The 24,255-nt window shown below is 61.9% G+C and overlaps 1 protein-coding gene across 3 annotated transcripts; it reads left to right on the forward strand.

Moving 5' to 3' along the window:
• Nucleotides 1–13,083: 13,083 nt before the first annotated feature.
• Gcgr (glucagon receptor) lies at nt 13,084–22,431 on the forward strand. 3 transcript variants are annotated; one of them, XM_026410765.2, is made up of 14 exons: nt 13,084–13,092; nt 18,418–18,554; nt 18,663–18,765; nt 19,438–19,545; nt 19,617–19,738; nt 19,821–19,927; nt 20,001–20,157; nt 20,243–20,402; nt 20,485–20,545; nt 20,765–20,834; nt 21,114–21,202; nt 21,307–21,445; nt 21,517–21,558; nt 21,794–22,431. In XM_026410765.2, exons 2-14 carry the CDS (start codon nt 18,495–18,497, stop codon nt 22,019–22,021), a joined length of 1,446 nt encoding a protein of 481 aa, XP_026266550.2. In that variant the 5' UTR covers nt 13,084–13,092; nt 18,418–18,494; the 3' UTR covers nt 22,022–22,431. The 3 variants fall into 3 exon arrangements, with proteins under 3 accessions (XP_026266550.2, XP_026266549.2, XP_077656878.1); XM_026410764.2 differs by lacking the exon at nt 13,084–13,092 and adding an exon at nt 14,133–14,219; XM_077800752.1 differs by lacking the exons at nt 13,084–13,092; nt 18,418–18,554; nt 18,663–18,765 and having other exon boundaries at nt 19,473–19,545; nt 19,622–19,738.
• Nucleotides 22,432–24,255: the final 1,824 nt, after the last annotated feature.

The following is a 24,255-nucleotide window of genomic DNA, read 5'->3' on the forward strand; positions in this document are numbered from 1 at the left end:
CACACACACACACACACATCCGGGGAAGGCAATGAGGAACAGGAACAGGGTGTGTGTGTGACCCCAGCTGGGGGCCACCGCCATGGCTGGTGATCTGGTCACCCACCCTGACTTGGAGGCTAGCCCTGCTCAGGGTGGCAGGGAGAATCCCCAAGGCGTGGACATAGAAACAAAACCTGCTACCGCCTCCCCACTTGCGACTGCCCGGGTGCTCCCCACACCCTGACCGACCGGAACAGCTGGTCTGCCTCCAGGGGACATCCTGGGAGTTCAGGAAGGCTCCCGAGAAGGGGACAGGGGACCGGCAGTGAAGGACCGCCCGGCTTGCAAAGAGAGTCTGGTCCTCTCGCCGCGTCCCCCTCCACAGGGTGGGCTGCGCGGAGTCCCGAGTCTCGGCCTCGAAGGGGGGCAGGGGCCGGGCCCACCGCGACGACACGCGCCAGCGCCCCCCCCACCCCGCGGTGGCCCGGCCACGCCCACGTCCCCTCAGCCCGGAGGGGCTCCGCTGCCCGCCACGCCCGTGTCGCCCACAGTCAGTCCGGCCACGCCCACTCGCCTCGGCGTCCCTCCGGAAAAGGAGCTGAAGTGTCCCCCCAGCGGCTGTCCCCAGCCCTCGCCTCGCCTTTCCCGCCGCCCAGGCCCCGCGCGCCCCCCGCGGCCCCCACACGGTGGCATTTCCTCACTCGCTGACCTCTCCGCTCTAGGACTTGGTTCTGAAGTCCCCTCTCGGCTGTCTCCGCGCCAGAGTCCCGCGGGAGGAACACGGTCTTCCCGGGTCCTCGGCTGCCCGGCCCCGCAGAGCTCAGACGGTCCTGCAGGAATGACCACTGAGCCAGCCAGGCCCTCGCTGGGTGGCCGGGGCGGAGAGGGCAGCCGCCGCTCCCCGGATGACCTCCGGGTGGCAGCCACGTGGCGCCAATGGACCAGGAAGGCTTGGCGGGTGGAGGTGCTGGGCTGGGGACCGGGTTCCTGATGCCAGGCTAGCCCTGGGCGAGGACGTGGCTGTCCATGCGAAGCTCAGATTCAGAGCCTGGCACAGGGACAACCTGTTATAGCTGGTCAGTGGAGGAGCCAGCCCAGGAAGGTGGGCTGACGTGTTTTCCAGGTTGGGAACATTAATGGCCTGGAAAATGTGACTGCCACACTCTGGGATTTGGTCCAGTCCTAGCCACCACCCGACAGGAGGCACCCACGGAGCCCCAGAGAGGGCCAGCCAGTCCAGGGGCACGAGAACTCAGGCTTCAAGCAGCTTCCTGCAGACCCATGGCATTCTGGACTCACCAGCCCCAGGGACAGGGTGAGATCTGCTTCCACCAGCCAGGTGGCCCCATCACAGTCACAGTCACCAGCCTCTCCAGCATCTAGCATCGGCCGACTTGGTGATGGACACCATTGTCATGTCACGCGACTACACCGATCAGTGTCACTCATAATGAATTTGGGGACTAAATAAAGACACAGACCCAGAAAGCACCTTTTCTTTGGGTTCAGGGATCACTCCTCAGCTGCAGCTCCCACAGCGGGGCCAGGCAGGCCAGAGAGCCAGGAGCATGTCCTGAACCCTTTCATGGGGGACAAGCCACTCAAATGAGGCAAGGGGTCAGGTTTACCAAGGAACAGGTGAGTGTAACTCAACCCCCGTGGATGACACCTACGTGGAGCCAACCTCATTACCTGAGTGGGTCACGCCCACGTGACGGCGACCTGGCACTGCCCGCCAGACTGAAGGCAGTCATGGGTCAGAACCTGGTGCATCTGTATTTAAAGGCGTCTGCATCCAGGGCAGCTCCCGATGCACCATCACGCCGCTGGGCCAGCAGGAACAGGAAGGCAGGACTCTAAGGGGTTCCTGATGCCAGGCCAGCCCTGGGCGAGGACGTGGGCCAGCCAGGGGGGCTCCAGGAAGGGGCAGGCCTGCGAGGCCCAGACTGTGAGGCCCATCTGTCCAGCTGGGATTGTCCTGGGTGGGAGATCTGAGGGAGCAGTGGGCAGCAGAGGGTTTCGTAGCAGACCCCAGCAGATGATCTCACCTCAGACTCTCAGGTCCACTTTGTTTCCCAGGTGGACTGGACCCCACATGCCTGATGTCAGGGACCTTCCACCCCCCCTCAGCATTTGATCCTGAGAGTCCACAGTGATAGGAATCCCAGGACCTGCCACCATGACCACCCAGGGTCAATGCAGGGCCACACTGGTGGCAGAGATTCAGCAGGTGGCCCTGCTGTCTCAGAACAGGTCCTCAGAGCCCTGTGGGTCCTGGAGCCCTGGTCACTGTGGGCTCTATGGGAGGCCATTTCCTGGAGGACCCACCTGGTCCCTGGCCAGAGTCAGGCCAGACTCGGGGCCCATTTCTCCTCCTGGAGGGCTCAGAGCTGCCTCAGTGCAGGCCCACACTCTGGGCCTGACTCGTGGTTCCAAGAAATGTTACTTTCAGAGTGTCCAGTTGGGGTCCAGGACCTTGGTGTCCCGAACAAAGAACTGAGCAAATTGAGCAAGACACACCCTAGTGTCAGGCCAAGTTCCAGTTTGTTGAGGTGAAGGTGGAGGTCTCACTCTGCAGGGTGGAGACAAGTGGGCCCAGAGGAGAGGCAGGCTCAAGGCCCCGGTGACTGGAGACCAGTGTCCCCCGAGCTGAGCCGTGGGGCCTTCTCTTTTTACCCGGACCTGACTGGAGACCTCACCATTTGTCCCCGTGGGTTACCTTATGATACCTGATTAGAATGTGGTCCAGTTTTCCCCCACGGGTTACTTTAGAAAACCTAGTTACAACACTGCCCACCTTACCCCACGGGTCATTTTAAATCACTGAACCTGTGGCAGGAGTTGTCAAGGAGACAAGTCCTGGGGTGGGAGTTGTCATGGTCATGGGACTGTCTTCCCCGGGACGGCTCCTCTTCCTGTTGTATCTTCCAGGGGCTCCCTTCTGATGCCCTGCGTCTGCCATCTTGGTGCCCTGAACTCCTACCCAATAGGAAGAGGGCACTGGCCAGCACCCTGCTGTGACCTCTGCCCCTTCCTCGGGAGGGCTCTGTCCCTGCTGAGTCACCCACTCCAGCCCAGTGTCTTCCCGACCTTTCCCCAAGCTGGGAGTGGAGCCGCGGCCTGGGAACCTCGGGGACAGAAGTCCCTGCTCCACCCCCACTCCCCGAGGCCAGCGGCTCCAGTGGTGGATGTTCCCACGCACAGCCCCAGCACCCCCCTTCCCCTTCCTCTGCCTCACAGACCCTGGAATTCCCCAGCCCACGACCCAACCAGCACAGGAGGCGAGACCTCCGCTCGGGCAGTCCTGGGCGACTCAGGGCCTGGGTTCCATGTCTGGGGTAGGGGACACTCTCCCCTCGAGGGTGTGTGTGGCAGGCAGGTGCTGAAGGCAAGACTGGCAGCAGCGCAGGAGGAGGCCAACAGAGGGGGGCAGAAGACGGGAGCCAGAGCCCTGAGCAGCCCCTCCTGGAGGCGAGTCGTCTAGAGCCGCGATCCATTTGTTCTTCAAGGCCATCTCCCTGGGGTTTCGGATGACTTACAATCAAAAACATTTAAATAACAGGGCACATGTTCAAATATAGGATTGCCGGTGACAGCAGGAACGCTCACGAGCCACTAGGGCTCTGAGGGGTGGTGCCACACTGTAATCCCAGCTACTCTGGAGGCTGAAGCAGGAAGATCACAAGCTTAAGACTAATAAGACCTCAGTAAGACCCGAGCGGCTGCCCACCGTCCAGGCCCACTCCCACTCCCACCCCAGTGGCGGGCAACTTCTGCCTTCTGCTTCCTGCCCCTGGGGACCTGCACTCCAGGGGCCTCCCCGGGACTCTGACATCGTGGGCCCCCGCTCGGCCTCCCCTGGGCTGGCCTCTGGCCGAGTGTGTGAGTCTCCTTCCTTCTCAGGGGGCCCTGTGGGCAGACACCGTCTCCAGCAGCAGCCAGAGAGGACCCGAAGTCCAGGCTGGTCAGGGGACAGGCTTGGAGACGGCCTCCACAGTCAGACCTGGAGAGGTCCACAGCCCAGGCCAGCACAGGCCCCAGACTTCTGACTCACAGAAACTGCCAGAGAGTAGACATTTGCCGTTTAGGGAGAGGGTTTGGGGTAACTTGTTACACAGCAGCCACAGGGAATCCAGTCCTGAGGACACCAAGACCTGGTCCCGCCTGAGGCCAGCTCCAAGCCACCTGCCTCTCCCCCTCTGGAGTGGTCACCCCATTGTGCTACCTAGACTGACAGCCCCTCCCTAGGGTTCCCGTTGCTTGGTGACAGGAGTGTCCCTGGAGGTTCCCTTCGTCAGCCAAGGCCGCCTGTGAATGCAGGCCACAGTCACCTGCGGGCAGCCACCGCGCCTGGCATTAGCACCTCTTCCAGACGTCCCTGTCGGGATGGGAAAGCCCCTGGGTTGGAGCCTCCTCTGCCCCAGCCCCCCACCCGCCCGACCTGGAGGCCTTGCAGTGCCCCCCTGCCCGGCCATTCTGGGGAACTAGACTGGCCTCCCCACCTGGCCTGGCCCCACCTGCCCCACCCACAGTCCCCACCCTAGCCACTGGCCCAGAAGCTCCGCCAGGCCAGGCAGACACGGGCCAGACCCGGGCCAGGCAAAGCCTTGATGCAGCCCTGGAGGCCACTGGACCTTCAGAAGCTGCCTGGCCGGACCCCACCGGCCCGGGCTCCCGCCTTTCTCTCACTGGGAGAGGGGCCGATGCAGGCGACTCGGCTGTGTGGGGCCCCGCTGGCCTGCAGCGGGTGCGGCCAGGCGTGGTGTCCGCCTCTGCCCCTAGAAGCCAAGCTTCTGCTTCATTTTCTGTTAGTTTTGAGGTGAGGGGGACAAACCCGGAGCCAGAGCTCGACCTGAGCACGCCCCCTCCAAGAGGCCGTCTTGGAACCCCTGTAGGGATCCTGCCAGCTGCCCGCGGCCGGCGCTGTGGGGCCTGGGCCTGGGACTCAGAGCAGGGTGCCGCAGGCAGCTGCTCCCCAGCCCTCCTTGGCTCAAGGGCCGTCTCCTCCCACGTCTGCTCAGGGCTGTCCCTTGGCACCTGTCTGTCCCGGTGACCCCCTTCCCCTCCAGCAGACGGGAGTAGGACCGCCCTAGTGACCTCTTCCAGGCCTCGTCTCTGCACCCTGGAGGCCCTGGGTCAGGACTTCTGCGACTCAGACCCAGGAGGGCCTCTGGGGCCTCCCAAGCCGCGGGCAGTGGATGCCCAGCCTCACCACTGCCCGCCCGCCTCTCCCAAGTGCTGCCGAGCGGCCAGTGTGTCTCCATCCACCTGCGTCCCAGGCCAGTTCCCCGAGGGAGCCCCAGAGCCCTGTGGCTGTCACCACCCACCACCGGGGGGCCACAGGGCCTGGGCTTGATGCTGTGGTGGGACCCCCCATGGCCGGGCCCAGCCCAGGGGCTTCTGTGCTCCTCAGGCAGACCCCTCCCATCTTGTCCAGCCTCCCTCCACACCCCAGCCCCACACTGGGGGAGGGCACTGGTGGCTCCCTCCTGGCCTGGTGTTGCCCAGCCTGGCTCATTTCTGGGGCCCCTGTCTCCTGGGCCAGCTCTGAAGACCAGATGGGGGTGCCCATGGCTTGTCTGCCCTCTGGACCCAGCCCCTGTGCCCAGCAGAGCCGCCGCCCCCCACGGCCTGCTCTGGGGCTGGCCACAGTCTGGCCCACCCAGGGCTGGAGCCTGGGCCCTTCCTCTGCCTCCACATCCTTCCGAGGGGCCTGATTTAATCAAGCCGTGCTGCTGGTCCACCCATGTGACCTCACAGTCTAATGGGGGCTCTGGGCAAGGGGTGGTCTGTCGGGAGCTGCCACACAGGAACCAAGCGCCCCGTGGCCCCGAGAGATGGGAATGTGGCCATGTGGGGAGCCAGCCGTGGGCTGAGTGTGTGGACTCTGGGCACTGGGCGCACAGGGTGGGCTGAACTCCTGTGGCCCCTCTGTTTGGGCAGGCCTCGCTCTGCCATGACCCCCGCACAGCTCCTGAGATGGGCACGGCCTTCCTAGAGGTCAGTCAACCTGCTGGCCGCCGACGTCAGGAAGCTAGACTCACCCCGCCACCTGACCCCCTGCCTCATTGAATGGCCTCTCCCCCATAAAAGGGTTCAGCACGTTCTCCTCTCTCTCTCTGTCTTTCCAGGGACCCTAGGGTCAGAGGGGCCGTCACAGGACCCAAGGAAAAAGGTCTCTCTGTCTCTGTGTGGTTATGTGGGGCAGCCCAGTTCAGCTGGAGTGACCCCGAGTGTTGGGTCGGGGAACGCGGCAGTGGACTCTGTTTATCTTGGAGCTGCAGATGGAGGCTCAGGGGAGTTGGGGTCGGGCAGTGATCCCTGGCCTTGGGGAAGCAGCTATGGTGACCAGAAGGACAGGGGTGAGTGGAAGAAGCCAGAATAGGGTCTAAGCATAGTGATCACCGGGGCTGGGAGGGGGACACCCACACCTCGCTGCCAGAGTTGAGTCAAAAATCCTGTGCTTTGCAGATTCCTGAGCTGGGGCCCACTCAGGCCCCAGGCTTATCAGGCAGCTACTTCCTACCCACAATCTCCTTGTCTTTCAGGCTGAGAACTTTACTCAGCCCCTCCAGCCCCTCCGCCTGAGCCCTAGGACTCTGGCACACAGCAGAACCTCAGGCCCAGGGGCTCCTGGTGGTTGGCCCCAGCTCCCTGGTGCCTGTGGGCTCAGAAACTCACACAGCCACCTTCCCTGGCCAGACAAGCCCTGTCTCCAGGCAGGGAAGAGCAGGGCCCCGGGGCAGCTAGACGGTGCTGTGGCCAGGCGCCAGCGGCTGTCAGCCTGAGAGCCTGGGGAGGAACAAATCCCCCAAGGAGTCTCTAATCCCTGCCCCTGGCCAGCAGAGCTGGCTGCCACTGGAAGCCATAGGCTGGAGGCCAGCGTCCCCCACGGCTGGGCAGAGGGACCTCCAGTCCCCTCCTCCCATCTGCGGGATGGAGCCCAGTTCTGGTGAAGGAACCCACAAACCTGCTAGTGGCCCTAACAGTGGGCAGAGTGACAAGGAGCAGTATCTCAGCACCTAAACAGCTCTTTATCTACTACAGAGATCCTAGGGGGACCTCCGCCCAGCGCTTCCCCCGCGAGGCCACCAGCCTTGAGAGAGGTGCCACCCAACCCCAGAGAACGAAGAGGGCGGAAAGCCTTCCAGCTCATCATGTGGGGCTGGCATCACCTGACACCAAACCGCCTTCCTCATTACAAGAGAATAAGATCACACCCTAATTGTCCTTAGTGAACACAGACACAAAACCCCTTAGAGAATGGAGCAAATCCTACCCATCATTGCCAGGTGAGATCGTCCCAGCCTGGCCGGCCGGACAACATCTCAAAATCCGTGTAATTCACCAGAGTCACAAACTAAATTAGAAAAATTATAAGATCATCTTATAAAAAAAAAAAAAGAAAAGAGTAGGACGGCACACGTCTGGATCCCGTCTGCTTGGGAGGCTAAGGCCGGAGACCTCGAATTAGAGGCCAGTCTGGGCAACTTAATGAGACCCTGTCAAAACAGAAAAAGGGGCCTGCTCCCTGCCATCTCAACGAGTCGACTCGGAGGCTGAGGCCGGAGGATCACAGTCTCAGGCCAGTCTCATGGATTTAGCAAGGCCCTAAGCAACTTGGAGAGACCCTGTCTCCACACAGAGAAGAAGCTGGGGTGTGCTCAGTGGTCAGCACCCCTGGGTTCCATCCCCAGGACCAAAAGAAAGAGGAAAAAACAAAAGAGGGAGGCGGGCGGGAGCTGGAGGTGGTGGAGCTCAGAGGTAGGGTGCTGGGGTTCCCCCTTAGTGCCGCCCAAACCCCACTCTAGCCCCCAGAGCCCCCCTCGGACCACACTCATTCTTCATGGTGAACAGCTGGTGCTCTGCCCGCCCCGGAATCTGCCCCTGCCACCCGTGAGGTCGCGACCCAGACAAACAGAAGGAAAACCCGCCATCGTCCTCGGAAAACCCCAGGGTTTAGGAGCAGGAACCGCAGCCGACACTGGAGGGTGGAGAAGTGCTGCCGAGTGAGACAACCAGTTATGACCAGTCAGTCCTGTGTGCGTGTTTGTGCGTGTGTGTGTGCGTGTGTGTGTGTGCATGTGCGTGTGTCGTGTCTGTGTGTTGTGTGTGTTGTGTGTGTGTTGTGTGTGTGTTGTGTTGTGTGTGTGTGTGGTGTGTGTGTGTGGTGTGTGTGTGTCGTGTGTGTGTGTCCTGTGTGTGTGTCGTGTGTGTGCATGTGTGTGTTGTGTGTGTCGTGTATGTGTGTCGTGTGTGTGAGTGCATGTGTTGTGTGTGCTCGTGTGTGTCGTGTGTGTATCTTGTGTGTATCTTGTGTGTGTCATGTGTGTGTGCGTGTGTATGTGTGTCCAGTGTGTGCATGTGTGTGTCATGTTTGTGTGTTGTGTGTGTGTGCGTTTGTGTATGTGTCGTGTGTGTTGTGTGTGCGCACGTGTGTGGTGTGTGTGTGTCCTGTGTGTGTCCTGTGTGTGTGTGTCGTGTGTGAGTCGTGTGTGTTGTGTGTGTGCATGTGTGTGTTGTGTGTGTGTCATATGTGTGTTGTGTGTGCATGTGCGTGTGTGTGTGTGTGTGTGTGTGAGAGAGAGAGAGAGAGAGAGCGCGTGCGCGCAGCTGGGGCGTCCGTGAGCCTGGGCAGCCTTCCTCTCTGAGCCTCCCCGGGCGTGGGTTGATTATTGACTATTTGTTTGTTTTGTGGTGCTGGGGACTGAGCTCAGGGGCTCTTAACCCCTGAGCCACACCCCAGTCAGGGTCTCATTGGTTTCTTGGGCCTCACTAAGTTGCTGAGTTGCTGAGGCTGGCCTTGAACCTGTGACCCTCCTGCCACCAGGATAAAGGTGTGCACGCCGTGGGTAGCTGTTTTTTTTTTTTTAGGCAGGACCTTGCTAGGTGTCCAGACTGGACTCTAACTTGTGACCTCTTGCCTCAGCCTCCTGAGTAGCTGGGACGACAGGGGCGCCACGGAGCCTGGCTTTAGTGGTATTTCTGTGTATGAGCACCAAGCAATTGGAAATTTTATCTTATTTTTATTATTATTTTTTGTGGGGCTGGGGATTGAACCCAGGGCCTTGTGCACGCGAGGCCAACACCTGCCAACCGAGCTGTGTCCCAGCCCCACGACTGGAAATTTTAAAGAAATCGTGAAGCCCATGGTGTGGCACCATGTAGGTCTGGCCCAGGGCTCTGCATGTCAAAGTGAGGGAAAGCAAGGAGGTTCCCATCAACAGCAGGAGTGAGACAACAGAAGCCAGGTCATCTGATCAGTGACATGCATCAGGGCCACTGTCCCACTGACCTAACCTACCATCAAGCAAAACCACAGTAAGGGAATAGGCTTGGTGGAATCAGTGGAGGCAAATAAAAGAAAAAAAAATGTCATTTATGATACACAAAAAAATCATGAAACAGGGAGAAATCTAACCAAAAAACTACAACATTCATAAACTGACCACTGCAAGACACTACTGAATGATTTTTTTAAAGATCCAAATAAATGAAAAGTAGACCATATTCATGGATAAGAAGGGTCAATGTGCTGGGCTCAGTGACTCCCACCTAGAATCCCAGTGACTCGGAGGCTGAGGAAGGAGGATCATAAATTCTAAGCCAGTCTCAGCAATTTAGTGAGACCCTGTTTCAAAATGAAAATGAAAAGGGCTGGGGATAAAGCTCAGTGGAAAAGCCTACCGGGTTTAAATTCCTAGTACCATAGGGGGGAAAAAGAATACCTCATACAGAGGTGGGTGTAGGTATGTGATCCCAGTGACTCGGAGGCTGAGGTGGGAGGATCACAAATTTGAGGGCAGTTTCAGCAACTTAGTGAAACCCTCTGCCACTTAGTGAGACCCTGTCTCAAAAGACGGGGCTATAGCTCGGGACAAAGCACTCTGGCTTCAATGCCCAATACCTGCCCCCCCTCAAAAAAAAAAAAAAACCCACCATGTGATAGTATTTGTGGATCCACATGTGACATCAAGGGTACAGAGACACACACGGGCAGAGAAGCCACAGGTCCAGGGCGGTGGGAGGTCCAGAGGGGAGAGTGGGAGACCAATTAAAATGTACAGCAGCCCCGCCCCTTCCCAGGTTTCCCCTGCACACAGCACCCTGGGCTGGTGGAGCCCCAGATGGGAGCCTGGGCAGAGGCTGGCTGGACTTTGAGACCCACAGCAGGCAGTTGTGGGGTGTTTACCTGCTGGCACGGGGCTCTTGCAGTGCGGAGAGTCCAGGCATCCTCTGGCCCTTTGCAGAACTCCAGCCCTCAGGGGCTCAGCTTCCCACATTCCCTCTCTTTTATTTCACAGCTCCTCCTCCTCCTCCTCCTCCTCCTCCTCCTCCTCCTCCTCCTCCTCCTCCTCCTCCTTTTTCTTGGTACCAGGGGTTGAACCCAGGGGCACTTAACCTCCAAGCTACACTCCAGCCCTTTATATTTTGAGACAGGTTCTTCTAAGTTGTGAGGCTGGCCTAGAACCTGCGAGCCTCCTGCCTCAGCCTCCCGTGTTGCTGGGATTACAGGTGTGCATCACCATGCCGGCTCACTTGGCACTTTGAAAGATTACTTTTTGGGGTACCAGTGATTGAATTCAGAGGCACTCGACCACTGAGCTATATCCATAGCCTTATTTTTTTATTTAGAGACAGGATCTCACTAAGTTGGTTAGTGCCTCACTTTTTGCTGAAGCTGGCTTTGAACTCATGATCCTCCTGTCTCAGCCTCCTGAGCTGCTGGGATTATAGGTGTGTGCCACAGCACCTGGCATCATTATTATTTTAACCAGAACATTCTCAGCAAGACTGAAGATTTCAGCCTCTGTATGCTATATCTTTGTTTGCTTTCCCTTGGTGCTGGGGACTGAACTCAGGGGCACTCGACTACTGAGCCACATCCCAGCCCTATTTTGTATTTTATTTAGAGACGGGTCTCACTGAGTTGCTAAGGGCTTCACTTTTTGCTGAGGCTGGCTTTGAACTCCCGATCCTCCTGCCACAGCTGTGCCCTGTGAGTGGTCGACAGGGGCCCGTCCAGCTTCATGGCTGCTTCGTCTTTCTGTATCCTCAGGATGTCGGGAGAGATGCTCCCTGGTGCCCTCCTGTCCCTGCCCTGGCTCGCTCCCTCTCTCCTCTGCTTGTCGCCCAGGCACACTCTTCCCACCCAGGAATGAGGGCCAGGTGCTGGGTGCAGCTGGACGCCCAGGGCCCAGGCCTCTCCCTGTCCACCTCTTTTGGTCCTGCAGCCTGGGAGCAGTGGATAGACCCTGCCGGACCCACAGGGCACAGTACCAGCTGCCGTGCCAGCATCACAGAGATGCCTCCTATCCATGTGGGGGACGTTCGTGGAAGTTGTGGGGAGAAAATCTGGCTGCAGAACCCTACAAGAATTCTGGCGTGCAGGGAGGCTGAGGCAGGAGGATCGTAGTTCCAGAGCAGCCTCAGCAGCCCTGCCGGGTGGGTCCTGTGATGGAGGGCCCCTGGTCCAGCCCAGCCCTTCAGTCCACAATGTGCTGATGCAGCTCAGAGGAAGAGCCCTCCTCGGGTGGACGCTGACCCAGGTCTGTCCTTCCCCTTAGTGTCCATGTTGCTGGGCCCTGAGGACATTCGCAGCTTCCCCCATGTTCAGGAGCAGACCCCTCCCTGGAGACCCCTTCAGTGAGGAGGAGGGACTTGTGGAGGGCAGGCGTGGTCCTGGTCCCCAGGCCCCTGGCTCGTGGGAAGGCCCCGCCGGCCTCGTTCCCAGCTCTCACTGTTTATGTCTCCAGAGTGGGAGACGCAGAGCCGCCAGGACCAGGCCCAAAGACAGACTTCGTTCAGGGCTCTGGTGGCGGGGGCCAAGAGACCTCAGTGTGCACCTGGACTCAGGGCACAGCCTGGCCAGTGGGGACTGACTGCCCAGGAACACGGAGGGTGAGGATCTGGCTAAAGCACCCAACAGGGTTCTTGCTGCAGGCCAGGTGACGGGACCAGAGCGAGGGTGACGGAGGAGGAGGACGAGGGAGGGGCTTCCCGACTCAGCAGTGGATGCCCTCTCAGGGCCCCCCACGCTGTCCCCTCCTCCCTGACCTGCAGGAAGAGCCTGCCCTGGGTAGGGGGCAGGAGCACAGTCGGGGTCCCAGAGCTGAGAGAGCCCACTCCCTGTCCCCTACCTGCTGTGGGACAGTCCCTCCAGCTCCCCATCCCGGCAATGCCGCCCACCGAGCCTCCCAGTCCCAGGGGTGGTCACTTTCAGGGGCAGACGCAGGCTGCAGGACTCAGTCCCCCAAGAGCAAAGCTCATCATCTGGGCTCCAAGGAGGGTGAGATAAGAGGGCACCAGTGGCCTGGGGGCAGGCGGAGACCTTTGCCCTCTGGCCCTTTCCTGAGCCAAAGTAAAAAGGCCGGGCCGGGCCGGGTTGCAGACGGGCTGGCAGGAATGGGGGCGTGGGCAGCCAGAACGCCCCTGAGTGCTGGGCCAGGCTGGGGGCCAGGTCAGCGGGCAGGGCACTGGGGAGGGCACCGAGTGTCGAAGCCCCAGTGCCCTGCAGGCACCCAGAGGGCAGCGATGTCAGGGGGGGAGAAGCCCGTGGGTGGGGCCGTGGGGGAAGGATCAGGGGTTCCAGTGCCCCCTAAAGCAGGAGTAGAGTCCTGAGAAGGGCCCAAGACCAAAGAATGACTCAGGGGGTTGACTGGAGGCAGGGGAGTTGTGGGGGGTGACCAGGACAGTGGGTGACAATGGAGAGAGCAGAGACTCCAGAGAAACGGGAGGGAAGCTCGGGAGGAGGCCTCGGCCAGTGCCAGGTGCCAGGAAGGTGAGGCAGAGGAGAGCCCCTGGACGGGAGTGAAGCCACGGAGGATCGGGTCAGGGAGAGGGCTCTCGGTGGGCCTGGCACGCGCGTGTGCGTGCGAGTGCGTGTGTGTGTGTGTGTGTGTTAGGGGGTCTTTGGGAATTGTGGAGACAAGACGCTCTAGAGAGAGGGGAGAGGGGCCAGGAGGTGCCCGTCCTGGAAACCACAGCCACACAAAGATCTCCAAGAAGAGGGCAGGACCCTGGGTACCCCCGGATGCGCACAGCCAGGAACGCTGAGGCCCAGTCCTGGCAGGAGCAGGCCGGCGGGTGCTGGGGACGGCCTGTTGGGAGGTGAGCTGGGGAGGTGACAGGGGGGCTGCAGAAGGACCACCTTGGACGTTGGCTTTGGGGGGCATGGGAGAGGAAATGTCCCCCCAGGGTGTCTGGCAGAAGCCTGTGTCTCAGAGCTTTTGGCAGTCCTCAGGAAAGGAGGCACCTGGGAGGAGGGTGGCACAGTGGCAGGGAGCAGGCTGGGAGACAGCAGGGAGCAGGGGCCCCCTCAGTGGGGCTACTGAATGGGTGGGCTGGAGGAGGCTCCAGGGGACAGAACCAGGCCCTGAGACCAGGGTGTGGCACAGAAAGGGTTAAAGGGGCACCCTAGGGGATCACTTGGCCAGAGACCTCCTGGGTAGCTCACATTCCAGCGCCCTAGTAGCCCCCCACCTGCAAAGAAGGATTGGAGACAGCTCATGTTGCCCAGGAGCCTGGTGGGGATAAGTAAAGGGTCACTCCTGCAGAGAGTCAGGAAGGCCACAGACACAGCGGGGACCACAGGGAACACAGATGAAGCAAGAGGAAGGGGCCTGAGTCACAGCACCCGCCGGCGCGCCCCCCTCCTCGCTGGCACACGTGTCCCTGCAGGGAGCCCAGACCTGCAGGCCATGTCAGCGGGGCGGGGATCAGCAGGGAGAGTCCACACCACAGGGCGCAGATCCACCAAGCAGGGTCCATGGGGTCGAGGACCTACAGGACTGGAGGCGGGGGACTAAGGTTTGCAGGGCCAGGGTCCGCGGGGTCGCCGTCCAGATCAGGGCCTGCGCGGAGAGCCGGCTATCAGGGTCCAGCGACGTGGGTGTCACCCGGAGGTCAGCTGCGGAGAGGTCCTCCGGGTTGTGAGCAGGGTCTTAGGAGCGCGCTCCGGGGGCCTGGAGTCTGCGCTCGCCGCGCCTCCCGGCCGCCGGTCAGCAGCGCCGTGCGCGGGCGGGGACCCTCGGCTGCCCCCACCCAGCGGCCGCTCCCGCCCCCTTCCCCTCCCCCTCCGCCGCCCAGTGTCACCGCCGGGAAGTTCGAGCGCAGCAGGCGCAGGGCGCGGGGCTGAGCCGGTGCAGACCCCGAGCGCGCAGCTCTGTGGAGTCAAGCGGCTGCGGGCGCCAGACCTGAGCGCGCGGAGGACCGAGGGAGCCTAGCGGCACCGCGCGGTGAGCACTGGGAGGCCCGAGGGCACGGCCCGGGCGGACCCCGCCAAGGCTCAGAGCTGGGCTCCCCGGAGCGAGTGGTCCCCAGGGTCCTTGCCCACGTCGGACGCCTCCTTTCCCAGCCCCGGGGATGCGCCCTCAACTCTTGGACAGTCACCTGGTCCAGCACCGTCGGTTCAGGGGTCTCAGTATTTGCTCTTGCACTCTGGTCCCTGGGACCGCGGCCTCGGGGACCTGGGTGCGGATGGCTGCGGGCCCTAGGACTGGCCCCTCCCTCCAGACCCTCATTCTTCCCCCCACGCGCGCCCTCGCAGCACCGAGGCGAGGCACAGGGTCCTGGGCAGCTCCGGCTTCCCTCTGTGTCCTGTCCCTGCTCCCCAGTAACACCCGGGTTTCCCAGGGTGGGTGAGGGGCACTGGAACCTCACCGGGCTGTCCTTCCACTTGTGACTTTGACCCGCAGCCAATGCAGGTCACTGCCCTCTCCAGCCTCTCTGGAGTCCCCGTCCCTCTTCTGGGTCAGGGGGATTTATGCCCCACTCAGAACGGACTGACCCCTGTCCTCTTGGCGCCAGGCATCCTCTGAGGACCAGCCAGGGCTGTTTTGCTGTCCTTCTGTGTTGGGGACCTGGGGGCTGGGGGGTGGATCTCAACACCCTCTGTCCTGCATCCCAGGCTTGCCCTGTGGTCAACAGCCGTGGGCTGATCCCGCCCCCAGGCCCTGCCTGACCTTCCAGCCACTTGGGTTTCACAGAAACCTCCCACCTCTCACCTCCCTGGGGCTCCAAGGGTGCCTGAGAGACACCCTCCCTACCCCTGCGGATCCTGGGACACCAAGGGCACTCCCTGCCTTCCTGGGTTAGTGGGCCGTCCACTGGATCTGGGGTCCCTCGCCCCCCCCCCCAGTGGGAACTGGTGTGACATTGGCCTTGCCAGGAACACCTGAGTCATGTGTCTGGCTGGAACTGGCATGGGGGTGTGCCAGCCCACAAGTAGAGGACCAGCCAGGTCAGACCCAGTGGCTTGTGTGGCCAGAGGTGTTTGCTGCGGAGGAGGTCACCAGGGGAGGAGCCTGCTGGCAGCAGCCCGGCGGCAGACTGGTGGGCAGCTTGGGGTGTGACAGCCATCATACCCAGCCCTCTGCCCCTTGAAGTCTGGGGCCAGCGACAGGCAAGAAGGAGGAAGGGTGGGTGCCGTCGGACCTGTCCCCTGTCACCCTTCCACCCTGCTCCGAGCCAAGGAGGGAATAAGGTGGAAAAAGGGCCAGGCCTGGCCAATGTGAGTCCCGAGTGGCACCTCCATATCCCTGGCTGGTCCCGCCAGGTTCCTGCTCACTCACTCATTTGACAGATGTTTATCAGGGGCCTGAAGAGCTGTCTCTGGGCATCCGTGTGGCCCCACAGTGGGGCCTGGACAGGCTGTTCAGGTCCATCAGAGCTTCCCTGCAGGGGACAGCCCTCGTCCACCCTCTGGAGGCTGTCCACCCTCTGGAGGCTGTCCCCCTCGGGGATACTAACTTGGGAGTGGAACGATGTGCCCTTGGGCCCGAGCCCCCGTGCCTGTCCTCCTCCCTGGAGACGTCAGCCTCACAGGGCTGGAAATCAGCCACACCCGCCACCCTTTCCCAGAGCTGTCGCCCCCACGTCCTCCCCACCCCGCGGTGGAGGACTGACAGCTTTTGTCCTCTCCCACATTCCTATCAGGGGTGCAGAGGAGGATTGCCTGGGCCTCTGATATTTTGAAGAGGGGTCTGAGGCTCTGATGCCCAGGGACCTGGGGCCGGGGAGTCCTTGAGCCCGCCTGGCCTGTGGCCTGGGACACTGAGCTTGTGTAGAGGGACGTCTTCAAGGGTCTCCAGCCCCACCTGCTTGACCTTCTGTGGGGTGGTCTGGGGGCATGGAGCGTGCTCCTCCTGGGCAGGCTGCCGTGGAGAGAGGCAGGGGCCTCCGAGGGCCAGCACAGCCCATCTCCCCTCCACTCTGCCTCTGAACACGACTTTACTCTGGGGCTCCTGGTGGCTGGCCCCGGGCTTGAGCAGCCCCTGGAGCGGGCCAGCCACACTCTTTCCCACAGTCAGCTTCTAAGGTCCTCATGGCCCTGGGAGGTCAGCAAGAAGGCTGTCAGATACCCCCATTTTCCCAGCAGGGATTGGGGGTGAATTGGGGTTCTGGGGGTCTTGGGGTCTCCTCCTTGGCTGTCCTTCTTCACTGGGGTGGGCCACCCTCCCTCAGTGCCCAGGCCACATCCTCCTATGCCCCCTGCCTGTCTCTCCACTGTCCATCCACCCTGGCCATCCCTGTCCTTTCCCTCTGCCCCACCAACATGCCCACCCGTCAGCTCTCTTCCTCCAGGGCCTCAGCTGGAGCCCAGACACCGTGGTCAGGAGTCTTCAGACGGGAGGCCTGCTCTTGGCTGGACTACTCTGACCCAGCCCAGCTCAGTAGACTGGGCAGCCACAGCAGATGGGGTTGTTTGATCAGAACCAGAAGAGGAGACGTCCCCTTGGCGACCCCAGAGCAGGGGATACCCAAACTCCCCCTCCTCCTTCGCCTACCTGCCAGCTGCCCTCTTCCCAGCAAGAGCCCTTCGCTGGCAGGGCGCTGCGGCCACACCTGTCATCCCAGCAGCTTGGGAGGCTGAGGCAGGAGGATCATGAGTTCAAAGCCAGCCTCAGCAACTTAGGCTCTAAGCACCTCAGCAAGACCCTCTCTCTAAATAAAATACAAAAAAAGGGCTGGGATGTGACTCAGAGGTTGAGGGCCCCTAAGCTCAAACCCCGGAACCAACTATAAATAAATTAATTTAAAATAAGAGGGGCGGTTGGGGATTTAGCTCAGTGGCAGAGTGCTTGCCTAGCTCACAAGGCCCTGAGTTCGGCCCCCAACCCTATGGGGAGGGGAACAAAAGTGGGGCTGGGGCTGGGGCTACGTGGCAGAGCACTGGCCTGGCATGTGTGAGGCACTGGGTTCAGCACCACACATAGATAAACAAAATAAAGGTCCATTGACAACTAAAACAAAAAAAGAAGAGCCCTTTACTCTGTGGATCTTTCACTGAATCCCGAGCCTGGACGACTCCCAGGGGCCAGGGACTGGGGACCTGCCACTCCTGGGTCCTATGTCCCTCCAGGCCGTGTGATGGAAGGCTCCAGCTGGGGTCAGGAGCCCCCAGCAGGCTGTGAGCCACCGCCGTGCTGCAGCAGGACGGCTGAAGGGCAGGGCAGCCCTGTGGCCGAGCTGGCCCGAGCGCTGGACTGGACTTACTGCAGAGGGTTAAAATCCAGGCTGCCCCCTCAACCTGGTGCCCAGGCCCACCTAGAACCCCTACCTTAGCCACAGCCGCACCCCTCTCCATCCTACTGCCCTGTTCTTCCTGACTCTGACTTCCAATCAGCCATCTGTCTGTCCGTCCAGCTGGACACTCCTCACTCCTTTCTGGCCTCAGGCTGGCAGTGAGGCCCACCCAGCTCTGCAGACCCAGGAGCTCCCCGCCTCTCCTGTGGGACTCGGTTGAGGCCAGAGAGGCTCTGCTGCTTCCAGGACCCGAGAAGCAGTGTGTCCCCTGGCCCCGTCTCCGCGGGGCTGATCTGCCAGCCTGTGGTGCCCTAGGGGACCCTGGCACCCAGCCCGAGCCTTGGATGAGGGCCATGGGTCCCCTGGGCATGCTGGTCTTGGGAAAGGGGGCGCGGGTGTGGCAGAGACCACCTGAGCATGTGCCCCACACCTGGCCCCTGGCCTGGGGAGGCAGGGCCTGGCCCTGGGGAGAAGCGGTGGAAGGCCTGGGCACCCCACCCTCGTGCTTGGCACCCCAAGCCGGGCAGGTTGCCTGATGAGCCGGCTCTCCCAGGGGCTAAGAATAGGTGTGGGGTGGGGGCTGGTGGGGGCTGGGCCCAGCTGAGGCCACCAGGCTGAGGGAGGAAGTAGATGGCTAAGGGCCTGGTCCCCTCCATGAGCTCTGGGTGGCCACACCAGAGGGTGGAAGGTGGCTGCCACCCGCAAGCGGGAGGGCTCTGGAATGGTTGACAGACAGATGGCCTCGCGGGGTGGACAGTGACCTCCAGCTCCTCCAGCCGCTCACTGGCACAGACCACGTCGGCTCCCTGCTCTGTGTTTTCCACCTCAGCAGACTTGGAGGCTGGTTGCTGGGGGGAAGGACCCTGGGTCAGGCCTCTCCCTAGATCCCATGGCTCTGACCCTCTGCAGCTCAAGGGACCTGTGAACACCCCCAAGGAGCCGGTTGTGAGGCCCCTGCCAGATGTGGGGGACAGCTACCCAGAGGCATGTCCCCCGTCCGGCCCTGGCATCCCAACCTGCTGCTGCTGCTGCTGCTGGCCTGCCAGGTGAGGCTGCACAGCCTCTGCCCGGTGCGGGGGGCCCCAGTCTGCCCTGTGCTGACTCCGCTGGTTCTCTGACTCTGTCCTTCTGGCTGCTGTCCCCTGGTCCGCCAGCCGCAGGCCCTCTCTGCCCAGGTAATGGACTTCTTGTTTGAGAAGTGGAAGCTCTACAGTGACCAATGCCACCGCAACATGAGCCTGCTGCCTCCCCCAACTGGTGAGCCCCCGCAGGCCCCCAGCTCCTGCCGGCCGTGCAGCCTGGAGCTTGCTCCCGGGAAGGCTTCCCGGGTGCCCAGGTGGCCCACAAAGTGGGAGACACCAGAGAGGGCAGAGTGGCCCCAGGACTGGTGCGCTTCACTGTCCTGGCTGCTGCCACAGTGCCCCGAGCCCACAGAGGGCAGCCAGTGCTCAGGGGAGATGGCTGGCAAAGCCCCCAGACTAGGCAAGTGGGAGGGAGATGGGTCAGATGCAGACACAGGCTGGTGGTCACTCTGGTACAGGGAGAAATGGGGCCAGAGAGCACACCCTGGGGTCCTGCACCGTCAGATGAGGGACAGCAGCCTGTGGCAGCTGTAGGGTTGGCTCCTGGATGGAATTGGGGTTCAGCCCCCAGGGGAAGGTGCTGGAGGAAGGTGGGGGGAAGGAGACCCAGTGTGGGTTTGGGACAGAGGTCTCTAAGGGAAGGTGCCCTGAGGGCCAGGCTGGACGGGAGACTAGGTGGGCGTGGGAGGCAGAGAGCTGGGGAGGAGTGGTCAGGTGGGGAGGCCGAAGCTCTGGGCTGCAGGCCTGGAGAGGAGATAGGGAAGTTCAGGTGCTTCCAGGAGGAGGTGGAAGGGTCCGGGCCAGGCCCTCCAGGAGCCTCCCTGACCCTGCCAACCCGCCTCTGCAGACCTGGTCTGCAACAGGACCTTCGACAAGTACTCCTGCTGGCCAGACACCCCTCCCAATACCACGGCCAACATCTCCTGCCCCTGGTACCTGCCTTGGTATCACAAAGGTAACCTGAAAGGTCTGGAGGCACTGGGGGGCTGGGCCTGGAGCTGGAGTGACCAGAGCCTGTCCCCCCAGTGCAGCACCGCCTGGTCTTCAAGAAGTGTGGGCCGGATGGGCAGTGGGTGCGTGGGCCCCGGGGACAGCCATGGCGCAACGCTTCCCAGTGCCAGATGGAGGACGAGGAGCTCGAGGGCCAGGTCAGCAGGGTGGGTGGGCACCGTGGGACCAGTCAGAGGCAGGGAGTGGCCCCCAGCCCTGAGCAGCCACTGTGGTTCACAGAAGGAAGTAGCCAAGATGTACAGCAGCTTCCAGGTGATGTACACCGTGGGCTACTCCCTGTCCCTGGGGGCCCTGCTGCTTGCCCTGGCCATCATGCTGGGCCTCAGGTATGCCGCCTCCTCCGTCCTGCGCAGGGCAGCCCCAGGGCAGGTGCTGGGCACTGATCCCCTGTCCCTGCAGCAAACTCCACTGCACCCGCAACTACATCCACGTGAACCTGTTTGCATCCTTTGTGCTGAAGGCCAGCTCTGTGCTGGTCATCGACTGGCTGCTGAAGACCCGTTACAGCCAGAAGATCGGGGATGACCTCAGTGTCAGCATCTGGCTCAGCGATGGGGTGAGTGCCCAGAGCAGACCAGCCTAGACTGCTGCAGCCTTGGGCAGGCAGGGTGGTGACAGCTGCCCACGCTGGCCCTGCCCAGGCGGTGGCCGGCTGCCGTGTGGCCGCAGTGATCATGCAGTATGGCGTGGTGGCCAACTATTGCTGGCTGCTGGTGGAGGGCGTGTACCTGCATGGCCTGCTGGGCCTCGCCTCCTTCCCTGAGCGAAGCTTCTTCACCCTCTACCTGGGCATTGGCTGGGGTGAGTGAGTGGCTGCTGTCCACTGGTGGTGGGATTGGGCGGGCCAGCAGCACTGCAGGCCCACAACCACTGCCCCTTACAGGTGCGCCCCTGCTGTTCATCATCCCCTGGGCGGTGGTCAAGTGTCTGTTTGAGAACATTCAGTGAGTAGGGGCTGGTGAAGGACGGCCATGCAGCCGGGGCGGGGTGGCTGAGGGAGGTGGGGGAGGGGCTTCTGTGCCAACCTAGTGCCTGGGCAAGGGGTCACTGTGGCCTTTCCCCTTCCTTGTCCTGAGGTAGATGCCAGCAAAATCAGATGGGGGGGCTGAGAGACTTGGGGTGGGGGCTGTGTGCACCCCAGGTCGTGAGTGGCCGCCCCGCAGGTGCTGGACCAGCAATACCAACATGGGCGTCTGGTGGATCCTGCGAGCCCCGGTCTTCCTGGCCATCCTGGTGAGGAAACGGGACACCTCTGTCCCAGCAGGAGGGGCTGCTGGCTGGGGCTCCCCAGTTCCCCCTTCCTTGGCCTTCTGGAGCCCTAGGAGAGGTAGCATCTGGCCTGCGAGGAAGTGGGGCCCCGGCACTCTCCAGGACGCCGGCCTGGGCTGCCAGCAGGCTGTCTTCTTTGGCTGGGCTCCAGCCAGCCCAGGGCCACATGGCTGTGGGCCCACCTGCTGGGGCCCAGTGGGGATCACAGACCCTGGGTGGCCCTGACCTGGGCCCTCCTCCCAGATCAACTCCGTCGTCTTTGTCCGAGTGGTCCACCTTCTCATCACCAAGCTTCAGGCCCGCCAGGTGCACTACGCTGACTACAAGTTCCGGTGGGTGTGGGCACAGAGCTGCGATGCCAGAGAGGGGGCTCCAAGGCCTGTGGGCTGACCTGGCTCTGGACAGCAGGCCGGGCACTCAAGCTCCACTCCTGCAGGCTGGCCAGATCCACCCTGACCCTCATCCCCCTCCTGGGGGTCCACGAAGTGGTCTTCGCCTTTGTGACCGATGAGCAGGCTCAGGGGGCCCTGCGCTCCGCCAAGCTCTTCTTCGACCTCTTCCTCAGCTCCTTCCAGGTGAGCCCCACGCCCCACCCTCCCCCTGCTCAGAGACCCGGGACAGGTTCCTGACCGCCCCTTCCTTCCAGGGCCTGCTGGTGGCTGTCCTCTACTGCTTCCTCAGCAAAGAGGTAGGTGGGGGCTGGGCCAAGGAGTGGCACGGGTGCCAGTGCCCCCCATATGCCCTTCCCTTCCTCCTGTGTTTAACTGAGATGGTTGCCATGGCAGTGGGTGTCAGGACCCAGAGTCCTCAGGGAGCACAAGTGTGGGGGTCTCCAGCCTCTGCAGGCCCTGGCCTTCCCTGTGGTGAGGGCGGGAGGGTGTGGGGCCGAGGCTCAGGGACACCAGGTGGGACCCCTCCCCCAGGTACAGGCAGAGCTGCTGCAGCGCTGGCGGCGCTGGCACGAGGGCAGAGCGCTGCAGGACCCGCGACGCAGCAGCAGCCCCTCCGCCCCAGCTAGGCCTTGCCGTGGCCCCTCCTTCGAGAAGCTTCAACTTGTGAAGGGTGGCAGCAGCAATGGGGCTGGCCAGGACCCCTCTGCAGAGACCTCCTTGGCCTGTGGCCTCCCTGAGTTGGCTGAGAGACCCTTCTGAATCTCTGCTGGACTCAGGCACCAGACAGTGCATCACTGAACACCCCAGGATTGGACACCTGGCTGAGGCCAGAGGGGCAGGACAGCTGGACAGTGGCTGCCACTGTCCATGTCCCCCCTGCTGTCCCTGGGGCACAAGCCCAGTGGTGGGAAGTTGTGCATGAACTGCAGGCATGCCTGCCTGTTGGTCTGTCCTGTGCGTGTGGAAAGGTGTGTCCTCCAATAAAGAGCTGAGTAGTGGCTGGGTGGATCGCGAGGGCTCAGCTGGGAAGGCCCGAGTGGGTGTGGGCAGGGTGGATGGGCGCAGGCTGGTGCACTCCCTGGAGGGGCCCCTCTGATCCCTGTTCTACAGGGAGCTGGAAGGGTCCCCAGGGTGGCTAGCAGTGCTTGTCCTCCCATGCTGGATCAGGTCAGGGGCCCCTCTGGAGGCTTTGGCCTCACTCCCCCAACAGGTCACCATTCACCAGCAGAGGGATATGATGGGGCAGTGGGGGCTGAGGGAGGCCACTGGCACACAGCCTCACATGAACACCGAATTTACTCAGAGGGTGTCTTCCAAAAGCCTCTACCTGGAGACAGAAGGACCATAGACACTTGGCTCAGTCCTGCTCTTCCTGGAGCCCAGCCTCTGCTCCTGAGCTTTAGCTACTTGGTGCGTCCTGGGCCACACAGTGTTTGCAGTGGAGAGAAATAGCTTCCCAATCACTGTGGGTCCAGGTGGAGGTAGCAGCAGGGTCTGCCCCACCTCTGCACAGCCCCTGTCACCTAGCAGACGTCTGCCCACAACAGTCCAGGCCCATCCTGTGGTGGGTGGGCACACTCCCTGCCAGGTGGAGGTGGGGTGACACTGGCCGGAAAAGAGCTGCCCCAGGACTGGATGCAGGAAAGGCCTGGAAGTGCTTTGGGGTGGGAAGTCCAGATCAGGGGTGCACCCTGAGTCCAAGCTGAGGCATGGTGCAGAATGGTAAGTTTTGCACCCATGAGTTTAGATGTGCCATCCAGGACCATGTTGTTGGGCAGAAGCAAGTCCAGAGTGGTAGCCTGTGAGGGGACTGGTCAGCCTCCTGGGTACCATGATGCCTGGTGGTATGCATGCATGGGGTGGAGAAGGAGCCAGACAGGTGTCCCTGTTCAAAGGAGCTGGTGGAAGGTGGCCACTGGGCCCTCAAGGCGCTGGAGCACCGGCTGGAGCCACTCAGGCAGAGCTGGGCTAATTGGAGCAGATGAAAGGACATGAGGCCTCTCAGGAAAGGTAAATAGAATGACCTGCCAGGCGGGGCCCTCCCAGGGAGGCCCTCTCCCCGCACCCTGCCTGCGGGCCTGAGGCCGGAGGGAAGTCAGAGGGCACAGACAGAGGCTGGTTTAGAAGTAGCTGTATCTGATGGAGCTTGAGGCACCTGACCTGAGGCTTGGCCAGCTCTCATGCCAGGTGCCCAGGCCTGCGTCCTGACTCTCTATGGAGCCCTAGTTGCCTATATGGGCACAAAGCCACACCGAGTTAGCACAGGAGGGGCAAATTCTCCTTCACGGCAGCTGAGCTCAGGGTTGGGGACTGCCTTGGGGTTAAGTTGCTCTCCTGGGGCCTCCTGACAGCCCTCCCTACCCCAAGTCCCTCCCCTTGTCCTCCTTCAACCCTGCCCCATCCCCATCCCCAAGGGAACTGGATGGAGCAGGCTGCTGGAGTCAAGGGTGGAGGTGGAGCCTGGCCAGGGCTGGACTCATCAACCAATAAACACTGGTCCTGATGGGCAGTCCTGTAGATGGGCAGTGGAGGGACCCTCTCTCCAACACAGCCAGGTGCCCACAGAGAAGAGGCCCCGCCCCTCTCATCTCTCAGTGCCCCCTGCCTCTCCTGCCCTGCTGCCCACTCCCTTCCTGCAGGGAGTCTGAAGGAGTGTGCCGCAGAGCAAGCTCCCAGGCTCCCCTGTGTGGGGCCAGGCTGCAGAAGCCCGCTCCCAGAGGGACGTGTGTGAGCGAGTCGTGTGTCCTGTGACCCCCTGGAATGGGCACTGCTGAGGAAGGGTGGACCTCAGCAGTCAGGATGGAACCTGGGGAGGGCACCTCCAGCCTGGCAGGAGGCCTGGGGGGACCTCTCGAGGACATGAAAGTGACTGAGCACACTCAGGGGAGAATTAAATGACAGGGCAGAGTTCAGAACTTATTAGGAACTCCAGGAAAACAGTTGGGCAGCCTCATCTGCCCTACAGCTCAGTGCTGAGTACAAACACTGATGTA

The sequence above is a fragment of the Urocitellus parryii genome, chromosome 7 (genome assembly GCF_045843805.1).
Source record: "Urocitellus parryii isolate mUroPar1 chromosome 7, mUroPar1.hap1, whole genome shotgun sequence".
NCBI lineage: Eukaryota > Metazoa > Chordata > Mammalia > Rodentia > Sciuridae > Urocitellus > Urocitellus parryii.